General features: G+C 44.9%; 2 protein-coding genes across 2 annotated transcripts in view; one reads left to right on the top strand and one right to left on the bottom strand.

Annotated features, from left to right (window-relative positions):
- Positions 1-9,122, top strand: part of adss2 (adenylosuccinate synthase 2) — a 33,459-nt gene extending 24,337 nt beyond the window's left edge. The window contains exons 9-13 of the mRNA XM_088609577.1: positions 84-238; positions 1,813-1,937; positions 2,275-2,372; positions 2,496-2,645; positions 4,635-9,122. Coding sequence (XP_088465703.1) covers positions 84-238; positions 1,813-1,937; positions 2,275-2,372; positions 2,496-2,645; positions 4,635-4,687 — 581 coding nt within the window. The 3' untranslated portion in view covers positions 4,688-9,122. The remainder of the gene's footprint in view (positions 1-83; positions 239-1,812; positions 1,938-2,274; positions 2,373-2,495; positions 2,646-4,634) is intronic.
- Positions 9,123-9,441: 319 nt separating this feature from the next.
- LOC148645966 (uncharacterized) lies at positions 9,442-14,117 on the bottom strand. Its single transcript, XM_088609585.1, has 6 exons — positions 14,002-14,117; positions 13,314-13,567; positions 12,339-12,553; positions 11,605-11,688; positions 10,507-10,697; positions 9,442-10,235 (listed from the first exon to the last, which is right to left on the bottom strand). Exons 3-6 carry the CDS (start codon positions 12,410-12,412, stop codon positions 10,123-10,125), a joined length of 462 nt encoding a protein of 153 aa, XP_088465711.1. The 5' UTR covers positions 12,413-12,553; positions 13,314-13,567; positions 14,002-14,117; the 3' UTR covers positions 9,442-10,122.
- Between the last annotated feature and the right edge of the window lie 698 nt (positions 14,118-14,815).

Raw genomic sequence — 14,815 nt, 5'->3', positions numbered from 1 at the left:
AGATGTGCTGCAGAGCTGGACAAGCAGCTGCCGTGCTGAGTGGTAAACGCCGTGATGATTTTTTCCGACTCTTGTCGTTCCAGGCACTTACCCCTTTGTGACGTCCTCCAACTGCACGGTGGGGGGCGTGTGCACGGGCCTGGGGATGCCCCCCCAGAACGTGGGCCATGTCTACGGGGTGGTGAAGGCCTACACCACCAGAGTAGGGATTGGGGCCTTCCCTACGGAGCAGAACAATGTGAGGTTACTGCCCGGACTTCAGTGGTGCTTCAGAGTCCTGTGTGCCTGCTTTGCGTGTTCATTAGCCCCTTACCCCCTTTCCAACCAGATGGATTGCAGTTAGCTTTTTTTACTTGCTTCCTGTGAAATATTGTTTTTATAGGCTTGGCCAATTCATTTCAATAAGCACCAAGTTTGAGCACGAGTCATTCGGCAAAAAAATAGGTTTCTAGAAGTGTTTATTTTCTTTGACATCATAAAGGATTTGCACAAGAAATGTGGGATATGTGACTAAAAGACATTTAATAATCCCTTATTATTAATAATCCCTTTTAATAAGAGAAACGGTGCTGTAATCAAATATTCTGTGTATTAAGATGAGCAGTTATTATTCCTCCTTACCATTGCTAGGATACAATGTTTAGTAAGTGTGTTCTACTGGAAAATGTACGGGAGTAGTGTACTCCTATATGTGAACTCTTTATGTAATGAAATGTCTGTGGTATTTTTCTATGACATATACTGTGCTTCCTGCAGAAGGCACCAGGCTGATATGTTAGGATGGCGGAAACCTGCCCCCATGTGGCGAAAGGGGCAATTAACTTTGAAGTTCCCCTTTAACGCAATGACCAGCAAAGCTATTTTCATATTTCAGGATTAGAAAGAATCAGCATTGATCAGTGCATTTCAAACCACAATAACAGTAAAATCTACACAGTAGCTTGTAAAACCCTCCATTTTACATCAGAAAACAGATTAAAGTTCCAGGTATGCGCAGCGCCATGTTCTGCAATTCAGAACAACCTCCAGTGAGGTGTTGCTGCCATATGACATTGTGAACATCCAGACTTGTGGGTACATATCTTTTAATCCAATAGAAATTGCTCTCGACTTCAAAACAGTTTTGCTGAAAACTACTACGTGTTAACTCTGCATGCAGCTCCTGTTGGAACATTCCTGCGGTGAAATATCTGCTGCACGACCTCATAGTACACTAGTCATTACAGTGGCTAGTGAGCAGGAATCTGCATCACATCGTGCTCTCGCTGTGGCGAGACCAGGGGCTTGAGACCAGATGGAGACCATGCAATACTTTCATAAAGTTCACAATTTTTTGCTTCATTTGGCATTTGTAAAATTTAGTAATACCTTCCATTAATTTATTTTGTTACCTTAAATTTTATTAATTAATTTTAAATACATTTAATTAATTTTGTAACATTAGTTTGTTTTGTTTATAACCATTCTGAGAAATTGGGACTGCAGTTCCCCTTTAACCTATTGGAGATATCGAAAGCCATAATGTTTTGAGTATTCCTCAGGTAGTTCAAAGTACCCTACAGCAGCACAAGCGAAATAAAAAAACAAGTTCAGCATTGGCATTGGCTTACAGTAACCAAGAGTAAAACTAAATTATACATTGTAAGTGATACTGAAAAGATCTTTAAGTTTTAAAAATGTCAGTAGTTGCAGAATCTGTCATAGATGTGGGTCACAGGCTCAGTACTGTGCAAGGGAAGCTGTGTTTTCCTGTTGAAAAGCCATAGTGGTCAGCATGTGCTGAAGACGGCCTGGGTGATTCTTCCCCTGCAGGAAGTGGGCGAGCTGCTTCAGAAACGGGGGAAGGAGGTCGGGGTCACCACAGGGCGCAAGAGGAGGTGTGGCTGGCTGGACCTGGTGCTGCTGAAATACGCCCACATGATCAACGGCTTCACTGCGTGAGTCTGGAAGAGAGGAGCCCAAATTCACCCCAGTTCACGTACTGTGAAGGGCTCTATCGCGTTTATAATCCGAGTCAGGCAACAGAAGAAATAATGACAATGTTTTAATACAAGAAGAAGAAGGCATTAGAACTTTAAATTGAAGCTGCAGATAAGATATCTTACTATTCTGTGAAGGTCTGTGAAGCACAAGATTTCAGTTATTTCCTGATAACTTACTTACATCTATTATTGAGATAATAGTGTTTAAAATTATGCAATACTGAAATAGTATTGAAATTAAGGAAATTACCATTTAAATAATTAATCATCTACTCTCCCTGTTGTCTCTCAGTTTAGCTCTAACCAAATTGGACATCTTGGATGTGTTTCCGGAGATTAAAGTTGGTGTTGCCTACAAAGTAGACAACGAACTAATACCTCATTTTCCAGGTGAGTCAAAATGACACCTAAGACCTTTAGCGCATGAAGTTTACATCAGAAACTGGGGTGTAATAAAGGTTGCGCAGAGAGCCGGCCCTGACTCGTTTTCCCCCTGTTTCCCCGTTCCTGCAGCGAACCAGGAAGTCTTGCAGAAAGTGGAGGTGCAGTACGAGACTTTTCCCGGCTGGAACACCGATATTTCTGGGGCCCGGACCTTCGAGGAGCTGCCGGAAAATGCGCAAAAATATGTGCGCTTCGTTGAAAAACACCTTAGTGTGCCTGGTGAGGGGCTTTGTTCCAAGTCTGACTATATTTACTGCCTTGCAACAGAGCTGTGAATTTTTGCATTCGCCGAGTTGTTGCTGCACCGGCTTGCCCGATTCCTGGGTTTGTTCTGTAAAGCTGTGACCCTCATAGCTGAAGACAGGAGTACTCTGTTAGCAGACGTGGCTTTGTGTGGTAGACGCATAGGCTGAGACACGTTTTTCTGAATGACTGGGGCTCATTGATCTAAGGCTGCTGACTGTTCTTTTTTTGGGTCTGCATTCTCACGCAGTACAACAGAGCCAGAAGGATCAGGATCTCTCTTTGACCACAATTCTCACACACGCTAGTTGTAAAGGCATTTTCTCATCGCTCTAGAACTCCTGAGGAAAGTCATGCTTTTAAGTTACTGCCAGCTGCTTTGTGACCGTTTAATTTCTGAAGTCAAGTGCAGACAGTTCATTTAAATAACGCTTGATTTCACCAGATAAGTCAGCAGAGAATGTATTCCCATTTACAGTGACAGCCTGGCTGAGGGGCTCATACCTTTGTGGCGCTAGAAACAGAGCAGTAAATGAACAGAACAGTCAATAAAAAAGTAACAGAACAGGAATGTGTTCTTAAACTGTAGGAGTGTACACAGAGGTTCAGTGGTCTGTGATAGGAAGGTAAATGTATTTAAACAAATGAGGCAGAGAAGGCAAAGAGTAAAGCTCCCTGCGACGAGTGTGTCATGGGCACCAGTGTTGTGTCCTAGGGCAGGATGGCATAAGGCATCAAACTGCCTGAGATCGGGTTCAGGGGCAGCTCTGTAGATTTGATCATTTTTCGATTTAATCATCTTACAAGGTTGCCAATTTATTTTCTTTGCATGGCATTTACATGTTGTATGAAATTGTTGGCTACTTTTTAAGTCACGGTTAATTACGGTACCAAAAAGTTTCTTTCTACAAGAAGGAAGTAATAGGATTTTGCCTTCTGTATTTTGTATCTGTTTTTTTAAATACTTTACCCCTTTACTTTAAAGTTGTCTTATTGTAGCAGTGAGGCCAAATCAAGGCAAGTGTGGTTTACCAGCACTGCACATTATGGGAAAGCTGTCTGAATTTCCTAGAATAGCTGTGTCCTGTACTGATTAGGAGAAGAGATTTCCCTAGTTTATGACTAATGGCCTTGTGAGAGCGCAAGATCCGTTTAAAAACAAAAAGGTTTAAGGGTCAGGCCAGGCTCACAGGTCACTCAGCCAATCGACACATGCTCTGCGCAGTTCGGGCTCTACGATCCAGCTGCCTCCAGGTCAGCCTGAGTCATGTCAACAGCGGGCTGACACAGTGCCATGTGTCAGAGGAGACCGATTGGCCAAGTCTGGCAATCCAGATTCAAGGAGTGCACGAAGTAATTGGCAGTTCCAGAATCTGTAGAAAAGAAATAGGGCAATGATGGGGGCTGATGTTCACAGGCTTTGTGACCTTTGCACTAGAGTTTAACAAGTGACAGCAGGGTACACAGAGTCTGCCCATTATTCGAAATCATCAGCGTTGTCATTCTTCCTTGCAGTGTGACAGGTCTGACGTGTGTGGAGAGTGGAGCTAGATACCGCGTCAGACAGACATGCACGTACCCAGCAGCCTAAATCTGCAGAGGAATGACTAAGTACAGCCTTCCCTTAGCTTTATCAGAGAAATGAGTTCCACTTAGTCAGGGGTTTAAAAAAAGCTGTTCTTACCCCTTTCTTCCTCTTTGGGCTTTCGAGTCCCTTACCTAACTGCTGTTAGCAAGACTGATAAGAAACAAACAGGGCATGAAAAGTTTTTCCTTGTTCTCGACTTTCTTGCAGGCTGAAAGGACGCTCGTGGTCTGTTCTGCAGATCTTCAGTCCTCCCACGCCGGGGCTGACTCATTGAGCTGAGCTGGGGCATGGAGTAGCAATGCCATCTGTCAGTGTAAAACATAACAGTGTGCATCCCACCCTGTTGCTAACCAGTTCCTCTGGCCTGTTGTCCTCAGTGAAGTGGATCGGAGTGGGGCAGTCACGGGAGTCGATGGTCCAGCTGTTCTGAAGACTGGGACGGAGACGCACTCCCCGGACCTGGCTCGCAGTCGGTGACGGCGGCGCACGACCAGCGGACCCCGCCGGGTCAGAGGCACGCAGGCCTGGCAGCATGTCGCCATTCGCCAGTGTTGGGACTTCTTAGTTTTCAGCAGCAGCATCATCGATCACCAACTACGTTCTACAGGCACTCGATCCAAGTGTGCCTGCAGCAGCGTACCTGTTTTCACACATAGACGCGTCTTTTCAACATCACCTGATGGGTAACCGAGCGGGATTGGGCTGGAGGGTTTCTCTGGGGTGCCTGAAATAAGACTCCGGTTGCACTGCAGTTTGGGCCTGATCAAGTGTGCTGAGCTAGCTCCTCTTTACCTTAAGTGAAGTGCATTGACAGGCACGGAGCAAAGCTATATATGTAGCTGCTTTTCTGCACCTTCAGTAAAATTCACGTCAGGCCCTTGAGCTGCTGTATCAAACTGCTGTGCAGTGTTTCTTATTTCCACCCCTCTGTAGCAGACACCAGGTCACTCTAAATGGAGTTCCGTTCCAGGGTGGGACTGCCAGTGATCACACCAGTACAGACGCCCTCCGCTTGCCGGAATCAATTCGGTGCTCCGAGCTGAGCTTGCTGAAGTGGCGGCTCGCAGGAGCAGGGCCCCCCGGCAGCCTCTCAGTAATGGTGTCTGTTTCTCATCGGGCGGCGCGCCTTTGTGTCGCCGCCGTCCGTCCCCTCTCTCGGCAGACAGACGAGAGCTTCAGCAGCGCTCACGATGGGTGCGGTGTTTGGTGCCCGCACTTCCCGTTTTCCCAAACGGAGAGCCCTCCCCAGAAATCGCTGTGCACCCAGGTGGGCTATTTTAAAAACGGGAAACTTACTATTTCTGATAAACTAAGAGGTTGCAGGGGTTTTAAAATCTGAAGGATTCACTAAGGGACCTTCAGGTGCTGTTAATTTTTTTAAATGTAGTTTGCGGAGTATGTTTTCTGTATGTTGTGCCTCTTGTTCTTCATCTAGTTCATCGAGGGCTGCATCACCTGCTTTTTCCAAGAAATCGGGAATACTATAGCATTCGGATTTTTCTCCCTTCACCCCTTCCATGTTTCTTGTTTGACATCATTAAGCCATATAGTTGTACAACATTTTTCATATGGTTTCCTGGAATGAGATATCAAACCCCCTTTGGCAAAGGTGTTGATGCCTCACTTGTTCTGGAGGCTTGTGATGATGTTGACCAAGTTTGGTATTGGCAGTAGTAGAGAAAAGCAGCCATGTTCAAAATGTCAGGCTCTAAGGCTATAAGAGAGGAGGTTTGTCGGGATTGGCATAACAAAAGATGTCCATTTATGGTGATGTTTTTTTAAATATATTTCTAATGCTCTTATTTTTAGAAGTGCACTGCTTCTAAGAATAAAATATTTATATGTGGTATATCATTGGAGTCTTGGAATTAGCAGCCTTAAATGCAAAATAAAATCCTTGGGTTATATTCATTGTCATAAATAAAGCGCATTAAGGGATGTTTTGGGAAGTTATGCAGTTGTTTCTGTGAGTTTTGTATGGGATGTGGTTTTCTAGCTCTTTGGACACTTTGCCCCCATTGCTCCCAAACAAACCAAGTGTGCACTACCAGCAGACTTCTTTTCCTGTCAGGAAATAATCGGTTTATCATGAGAAGCTAAAGGTGCTGTAGGAAAGGCTCTTTTCAGTTCACATCATCATCTTTTTCTGATCGACAAAAACAGCATCCACAGAAATAAACAAATCACACCAAAACGGCTTAGAATCCTGCTCGGGAATGATGAGGTTTCCCTGTCTAAGGTTAGAATCATGTGTTGATTACAGTCCATCCTCGTGTTAAACTCTGAATCTTTTTACACAGCCATGCCATGCACACTGCAATTAACAGTTACAACAGCATTCATCCAGTGGAACCTGACAGACTGTAGACCTTGTTGCTGTTAAAACTTTTTTTCTGTCAGATGTTCAGTAGCAACGGAAAATCATTCTTAAAAAAAAAAATAGCTGATCGTATTCATCTTAAAAGCTTGTGGAATAAAGCCCAGCTCGTTGTCAACTAGTTTTGACTTTCCTGTTACATTGTGTTTATAGTGTTCAGGCTCAGTTATTGTTGCCAGTTTTTCCGGGGGATGTTATGTACTCAGGACACGACGGCTATTCCTGCCTCATTGTGGTCCTGAGAAGACCTGTATGTACTGTAGTAGCTCTAGAAGTTTGTCTCGTTAAAGGTCCGTGTAGAGGTTTTGAATGGATCGCCCCAAGGTCCAGCATGTTTGGATGTGTGCTATACAGGTCCATTTCCATAGTTTCCCTCAGGTGTCACGGAGGAGCTGAATAAACAGAACTGTTATTCAAGTACTAAGTCTATTAAAAATATGCGTGGAATGTCTGATGTGCTTTTACAGGCTGATGGACTACAGAATTTCATTAATCTTTTTCGTGATGTCTTAAACATATTGTACGTGGGGCAAATATGCATTATTCTTAAAGGGCATGACTTATATACTCTAAACAATGGGTCTTCAACCCTGGTCCTGAGGAGCCCCAGCAGGTTCTTCTAGGTTCCAGCTTTTAAATCCATTTCCAGGAGGCCTGGGATTTTCACAACATTAATTGAGCAGGTGGTATGTTCGGTTAAGTAGAGATCTCAAGGACCAGTGAATCCTTGACCGAACCATTATGCGCTGAATCGAAGGTGTTCTGAAACAGGTGTTCCTGGTCTTTGGATAACAGGAGATTTAGTAAGAACCTGTAAGAAGATCGACTGGGCCTCTCCAGAGCCCGGAGTAGTCCCCAACTCTGAATTGTGGGAACTACCACTGTTTTGCAGGAGGAGTTTGGGGAAAAAAATCTGTTCTGGGGGGGTAGAGAGTGTGCAGTCTAGCTTTTTTTAACCTGAAATTTATGTGCTGGCAGTTTTCAGATCACAACTGTTTCCTTACAGGTTGGGTGAAATAAAATATTTTGTTTAACCGATTCTGGTGATGTTCCATTTGACCAAGTCAGATAATTTGTCTCATTACACAAGTGGCCGGCTGCTTTTAAGTAGGCCGTTCTTTTCTTCAGGTCTCCTTGAGATATTGCCCAAATGATGGTTTCTTACAGATTGCTTCTTTTAAACAAAATAAACTATTTTGCTTTGTCACTTTAACCAAAACACCAAATTCTGAAATCTCAACAATATTTGTTTATCGTGGTAGCAGTAAATTTCATAGGAGATGATAGGAGTGATTTTCCTGGTCTCTAGTTCCGGATGGGACTGATGGCTTATTCAACTGCAGAAAACGAGGCCTCGTCCCCATGAATTCCACTACCTCTCCCTCTTTTCTTTGGCTTCATTTCTATGTGAATCTTAAAATTGTGCTCTTTGGCTAAAATTAAGTGTAAGAAGGGACCAAAAATGTCGGGCTGTTTTGGAATTTTGTGGGTGGGTAGGGTGTTTTCTTAAAGGGGAACTGCAATGTTATTTTTATATTTTGGGGTTAGAAAGACTCAGCATTGGTGAATCTTTTCACACCACAATGAAACTAAAATGCACACAGTGATGTGTAAAACCTCCAATTTACATCATAAAATAATTTACAGGCATGCGCAGCACCATATTCTGCGATTCAGAATGAGGCAAAAATACTTCTGGTGACGTGTTGGGCTCTATTACAGTGTAAAGAAGCAGGCTTGTGAATACATCTCTTTTGATCCAATAGAAATATTGCTCTCGATTCTTTGACGGTTTTGCAGACAAGTACTTGTTAACTCTACATGCAGATCACATTGGAACGTTTCTGCGGTGAAATTTCTGCTGCACAATCACAGTACATCAGTCATCAGTGACTAGTGAGCAGGAAGGGCCGCTTCATGTCACAATTCTCGTGAGCTCTGCTCTCATCGTGGCGAGACCAGGGGTTTGTGACAACAATGCCAGTGATGCACTACTTTCACTAAATTCACAACTTTGCGCTTAATTTGTAAAATTTTGCGATAACTTAAATTAATTTGTTTTGCTAACAAAGATTTTAAAAACCGGTCTGAGAAATTGAGACTGCAGTTCCCCTTTAAAATTCTTACTCTTACACACAGCTTTTATGTGAATAGGGGCAGAAATAAAATGTTTCCAAGGTTTGTTTTTGTGAAAAACTTCTGCTATGTCATGTTTTAATTTGCTCTGTTTAATTCATCGCCAGTCATAATCTGGAACTTCATACATTTAAAAAGGGACCCTGTACCTTGTGTTTCATGAAAAACTTTGGCTTCTCAAAAGTCAGCTTTGAATGTGTATTTGTGGGTAAGTCCAGCAAACACCCAGCGCCTGTATACAATTTGCTTCTAAAAACTTATCTCCAGAGCAAAACCTTGTTTTCTTGTCCTGTAGCTGCCTGAATGTATTTTAATGTGTTTTGGCATGTAAGCGTTTAAATGGGTGAATTCAGTGGAAGTGTGGGCTTTGGTTTCGAGTCTGAGTGTTTTTTTCTAAACTCCTTGGGCTTCTCTTAAGCATCTTTGTGTGACCTCTCAGCTTGGAAAATCTGTTCTTCTGTCCTGAAAACATTATTCATTATTGCAAGATAAGACACAACTCTTCAAGTTACCCTGCTTTGCATTTGCTTTAGTTTGCTGTATCTGGTGTGTGTATATATAAAATATATTTTCTATATATATATATAAAACCTTCTCGTTCCTGCTGCCCTGTAAAAGCTGGGGGTGATGTGTACAGGTGTACTCTGTGGCCTTACGTGTGTATATACTGTACCTTTCTTAAGTCACATTTCACCCTTGTTTTCATAATTTCAGTGCTTTTTGAGTCAAAGGGTCATGTGCGAAGCAGCAGAATACACAAGGGAAAAGTAATTGTTCAATTTAATACTTCAGGTATTGACAACAGCCAGCTTCAGACCTAACCCTGTCACACACAAAATGAATGAACTATTTTAAATAAATGAGAAACTTCAAACCAAAAAAAAAAGCTATAGCTGATTTGGGGTTTGTGTCTTTCTATGTACATTTTTAAAACCCTGTTATAGCCATTAGTCAGGTAAAAGAGTCGGAGTAATGAAGAGACGGATGTACTTTCCTTGAGGAAGCTGTAAAAAATATACTATCCATTTACAGCTAATAAATTATTCTACATGATATCATGCCCTTCGTTATAAGCTGTTATCATTAAGCATGAGAAAACTGGTGTATTCTGCCTCTGCCCTGCCTGCTCCTCAGTGCGACACTTTCACAAGCCCCAGCCTGCTCTCCCAGCCCACTGCTGCACTGCCTCAGGAGAGGGCTGTCATGTTTATACATCACTGTGATAAAATGAAGATAGCCCACACATTTGTTTTTGATAGTCTTCTTTGACATGACCCAAGTCCAAGCAAGCAGGGGACTGAGAGGTCAAAGCCCTCTCGCTCTCTCTCCTGTCTGCTGAGAAGTGCTGTGGTTTAACTGGCGGAGAGGGAGTCTCTCCCTGCAGGTCTGCGATGGCCTCTGCAGCTCCCCAACAGGTGCAGGAGGGGTTGATGGGGGGGGGGGGGGTATTTTCTCTCGTCCTGGTCTGCAGAACTTTGTCATTGAGAAAAAAAATTCAGAGGCATTAAATACCCAGTCATTCCTCCTGTATTTGTCCTCACTGTGCAGGATAATAATAGTCAACACATACTGTTCCTGTGCTTTACTTCATTGCTTTTCAGCTGGAGTTTTACTGAAGCACTTCCAGGTTCCTCCCCTGCGCGGAGGAGCAGTCTGAGGCTCGGGGAGGCCTGTGTGCTGGGAGCCCTGTAGCCGTAACCAGGCAGCTCCAGCAGTGGGAGACGAGCTGTACTCACAGGAGAGCAGAGACTGGGAGCCAAAGGCCTCCTGATAGGCTGTAGCTGCCGTGGGCGGGGCCTGGGCTCTGCTGCTCTGGCGGGCCAGGAGGAGGCGCTGTAGGGTCCACTGGTCGAAGCTCCTCTCTGGGCTGCGGTCTCCTGCAGGAGGCTGGGGCAGGGTGGTGTAGTCGGGGCGGGAAGGTTGAAATCTGCCCCAGTGGGACACAGTGAGCATAGACCAGACCTGCACAGGTCCAGGCAGCCAGTACAACCATACAACAATTAACATTCAGTTTCACACACAGACTTGGTCGTCTCTTATTTTGTCACATCCAGGTTTCAAAATCAATGCTCTTTAAAACTTTACAGGCGAAGTCTGTACCAAATTTAATTTATTTTTTTTAAAAAAGGGCACTGTGGCTCAGGATCTGCGCCTGTGGGTGGAAGGTTGCCGATTCAAGTCCCGCTGGCAGAGGAATCCTACTCCGTTGGGCCTCCAAGGAAGGCCCTGAACCCCAACTGCTCCAGGGGTGCCGTATAAATGGCTGACCCTGCGCTCTGACCCCAAGCTTCTCTCTCCTCGTCTGTGTGCCTGTGTGTCTCATGGAGAGCAAGTTGGGGTATGTGAAAAGACAAATTCCTCCTAATGCAAGAAATTGTATATGGCCAATAAAGTGAACTTAAATTAGCTGCCAAACAAACATTTACAAAGGAGCCTGGAGAAAGGTTGACTCCATGCAGAAGAGCCAGACTGGTATTGTGGCTGTGGAGGCTCTTCAGCTGTGCAGAGCGATGAGGGAGAGGAGGAGAAAGAGTGCAGTGGAGAGCTTGCACAGTAAGGGTCTGAGCAACCGAGATGGCTGAAGAATTACTTCTACTGAAAACATTCCTTCCTTAGACGGTATATGCACTGTTTCTTCTGTAGTCTTGGTGTGAAGAACATTTAGCATCACTGAGCTCACAAGTGAATTGTTGAAGGGGTGAGAGGTTCACCAGCAGGGCTCCTGTGTGGAGATTTTGGTCTTTTGAAGCACGTGGGGACAGAGCAGAGTGCGACTCTGAGAGGGACCTGTTGTTTGCGTGGTGTATGTAGATGATGATTGTGGTGTTAGTTACCTGTGTTTGCAAGAGGCTTCAGTGTGGACCCGTCCCAGCTGCCCTGGATACAGCCCACCCACGTCTCTCCCACGTCGGCCAGCTCTGCAGAACAAGTTAACTGCTGAAACGCAGCGGTGGGACAGTTGAGTGATGAGATCTTGCCTGTCCACTGTTAGAACGCTGCCCCCTGCTGTCCAGAGCAGTGCATGGCAGGTGTGCATGTGAGCAGTACCTACTGTCTGCAAAGCATCTCTCTGTAAACAAGAGGTCCTGCAGCCAATCTTTAGCACATACAGATACAGCGGACTTTCTTACCAAAAATGTACATAATGTTATAAATGTCATATTAAAAATAAATTCTTCAAAGTGAGCTGGAACATTGTACACAAAACAGCAGTAAACAGGTGGCCTTGTGCAGCAGGCAGTACCCACTGTAGAAAGTCATGCATGAGGCTGATATCAATATCATGGAAGTAATGCAGAGCAGTGTGCAATCCCACAATTCCCTGGTAGCTCTTGTACACTTCAGGCTTCCTGCTGCCATTCAAGCTACAGTCTGAATTGCTAAAGCCCATAGGAGAGATGAGAACCCAGTTCAGCAGATATTTAGTAGATGCTTTATTGATCCCCTGAGGGAAATTGCAGATAGTTTATAATATGTATAATGTTAAGTTTAATTATAATAACAGAAGTGCACAAACCAAAGTATTCATGTACTTGGAACTGTAAAAGAACCTGGAAGTCCAGCCTACCCTGCTGAAGGTGCAGCAGGTCCCAGAGGAAGCACACAGCTTGGGAAGGTTCCTGCCAGCCGTGGTCCGGACATGACCGACAGGCAAGATCAGGATCGACAATCGCTCTGCTGGAATGAATCCTCTTCGATCCTGAGATCCTGCTTCGGATCTCTACCTGATGAGACCGCACAGGCGCACGACCAGACGGGCTTCAAGTAGCAGCTGATGTTTTCCTTGAGGGGGGGGGATAATCGGATCTTTGCCACAACAGTCAGAATAAATACGATTCCATCACTTGAGCTCAGATGGCTTGCCAGCTGTTTGAAGCCATCTCCTGTTTGTCTAGGAATGGAGCTGTGGCTGGAGAGGGGTTTGGACAGCGACTCTGGGACGCTCAGACATGGGCTGTGAACACAGAGCTACCCAGAACCCAGCACACAAGCACAGGGCACACTGGTTGGTAAAGAACAGGGGGAAATGTGGCCAGGATGCCGGGATAACACCCCTACTCTTATGGAGAAACACCTCATCCAGCAACTGGATGACTTTCCATTTTTGCCTTTCTAAAAACGTACTGTTTTCTTTAACAGTTTGTGGCTGCCTGCAGTCTACAGGTTGTGTCAGAATTACAAGGACATATTGATAACAAAAGAAGCGTTTTAAACAACTTTTTATAGATGCGAGGTCATCAGTAGTTCGAATCACCACTAGGCTACACAGAAAGTGCAGGCATGAGATAACGATTATAATGATTTTGAGATTATCCCGGTGTTATAAAAGATGTATAAAAACAGCTTCACACCCCGCTACTGAATTCAATTAAACTCGTGACCCGTGAGCTGCAAGCAGACTCTGATGTCTTCTATTGTTCCTGAGTGGAGCGGTGCTATTTACAGGTGTATCAAGCAATTTTGACTCCAAACAAAGGTATAAAATATAGCAATGTAAGAAAGGGTACATGGAACTGGAGGCCATTCGGTACGTTCCACCTACTTGTTAGTAGATCATTGATTCATATCGAAGGAAGAGCCTGATTGATCGCTTTCACCGCCTCCTGCTCGCCTTGTGCTCCGGTGCCAGTGAGAACCTGTGACTCAGCACTTCTGCTGCCTCGGTTTCGGCGAAACAGCAACCCGATCTGCTGCCTCAGTGGGTCACCTCCCCGGGGACGGGCTGGCAGCGGGTTATTGTCGGTGTTAGACGGCTGTTCTGTCCAAAGCCGTGAAGAAAGCTTCCGATCTGCGCATCTATAGATGATCAAATCATTTTTACTGGTCACCCAACATGCACTGATCCACAGATCTTTACGGACGTATAATAGAGCATCAAAACACGCACAAACATACAGTCATTTAGGTTGTTCTAGCAAAACTATAGTAGTTCAGGTGGGGAGCTGCGTCAGCATGCGTAGGCTGCAAAGGAACAAGTAAAGGTTTATTCCCTGCTGAAAAGAGAAGAAAGGAAACACGACGTTTCGGCTGTGAAACCTTCTTCCTCACACCTGAAGAAGGCTCCACGGACGAAACGTTGTGTTTTCTTATTTTTTTCAGCATGGAATAAACCTTTACTCGTTCCTAGTAAAACTATGTTCAGTTGAGGTTAAACAATTCTGGTTCCTTACTACAATTCGCTAGGGACGACAGCTCGCAAGGACTGAATGCTTTGTGAAGGTTTTAAATACCGGGTGAGAAAAGATTGGCTCAGCCCGCCTGGTTAACGGGCAGCCTCCTGGCTACAGGACGAGGAGGCCTGATCCCCATTCAGACTCGGTGAGCCGGGGGACAGCTGCACGGGGAGATGGGCTGGAGGAGGGATGTGAAGGGAGGCGTTTGAGCTCAGTTTATGCAGCGAGTCTCGGATTGAAGATGATCAGGCTCAGCTGTGCTAAATTGACTTGTTATCCCTCCCGAACGTCAGTTAATAACTTACATATATTAGTTCAGCTTTGAAAGGCAGTTTGATCTATTATCTGTAAAACAGCCGCCTACACGTAGAGTCCGTTTCTGACGTTAGCACAGAATTCCTAGTTTTAATGGACATTCTCCTGAATTCAGCAGTACAGTTGTAATAATTCTTTGTGCTTGGCGCTTTTCTGGACACTCCACTCAAAGCGCTTTACAGGTAATGGGGATCCCCTCCACCACCACCAGTGTGCAGCCCCACCTGGATGATGCGTCAGTCGCTCCCCACACACCAGCTCTCAGTGGGGAGGAGAGCCGAGTAATGAAGCCAGTTCAGAGATGGAGATTATTAGGAGGCCATGATTGATAAGGGTCAATGGCCCCTACTCTTTTCGAGAAACGCCCTGGGATTTTTAATGACCACAGAGAGTCAGGACCTCGCTTTTACTGTACGTCTCTTCCGAAGGACAGCGCCTGTTTATAGTATAGTGTCCCCATCACTATACTGGGGCATAAGGACCCACATGGACCGCAGGGTGAGCGCCTCCCACTAACACCTCTTCCAGCGGCAACTAGTTTTTCCCAGGAGGTCTC

This window comes from Lepisosteus platostomus, chromosome 17 (assembly GCF_059453375.1).
Source record: "Lepisosteus platostomus isolate fLepPlt1 chromosome 17, fLepPlt1.hap1, whole genome shotgun sequence".
NCBI lineage: Eukaryota > Metazoa > Chordata > Actinopteri > Semionotiformes > Lepisosteidae > Lepisosteus > Lepisosteus platostomus.
Note: the sequence above shows the minus strand (reverse complement) of the source record. Positions and strands in the feature narration are given on the sequence as shown.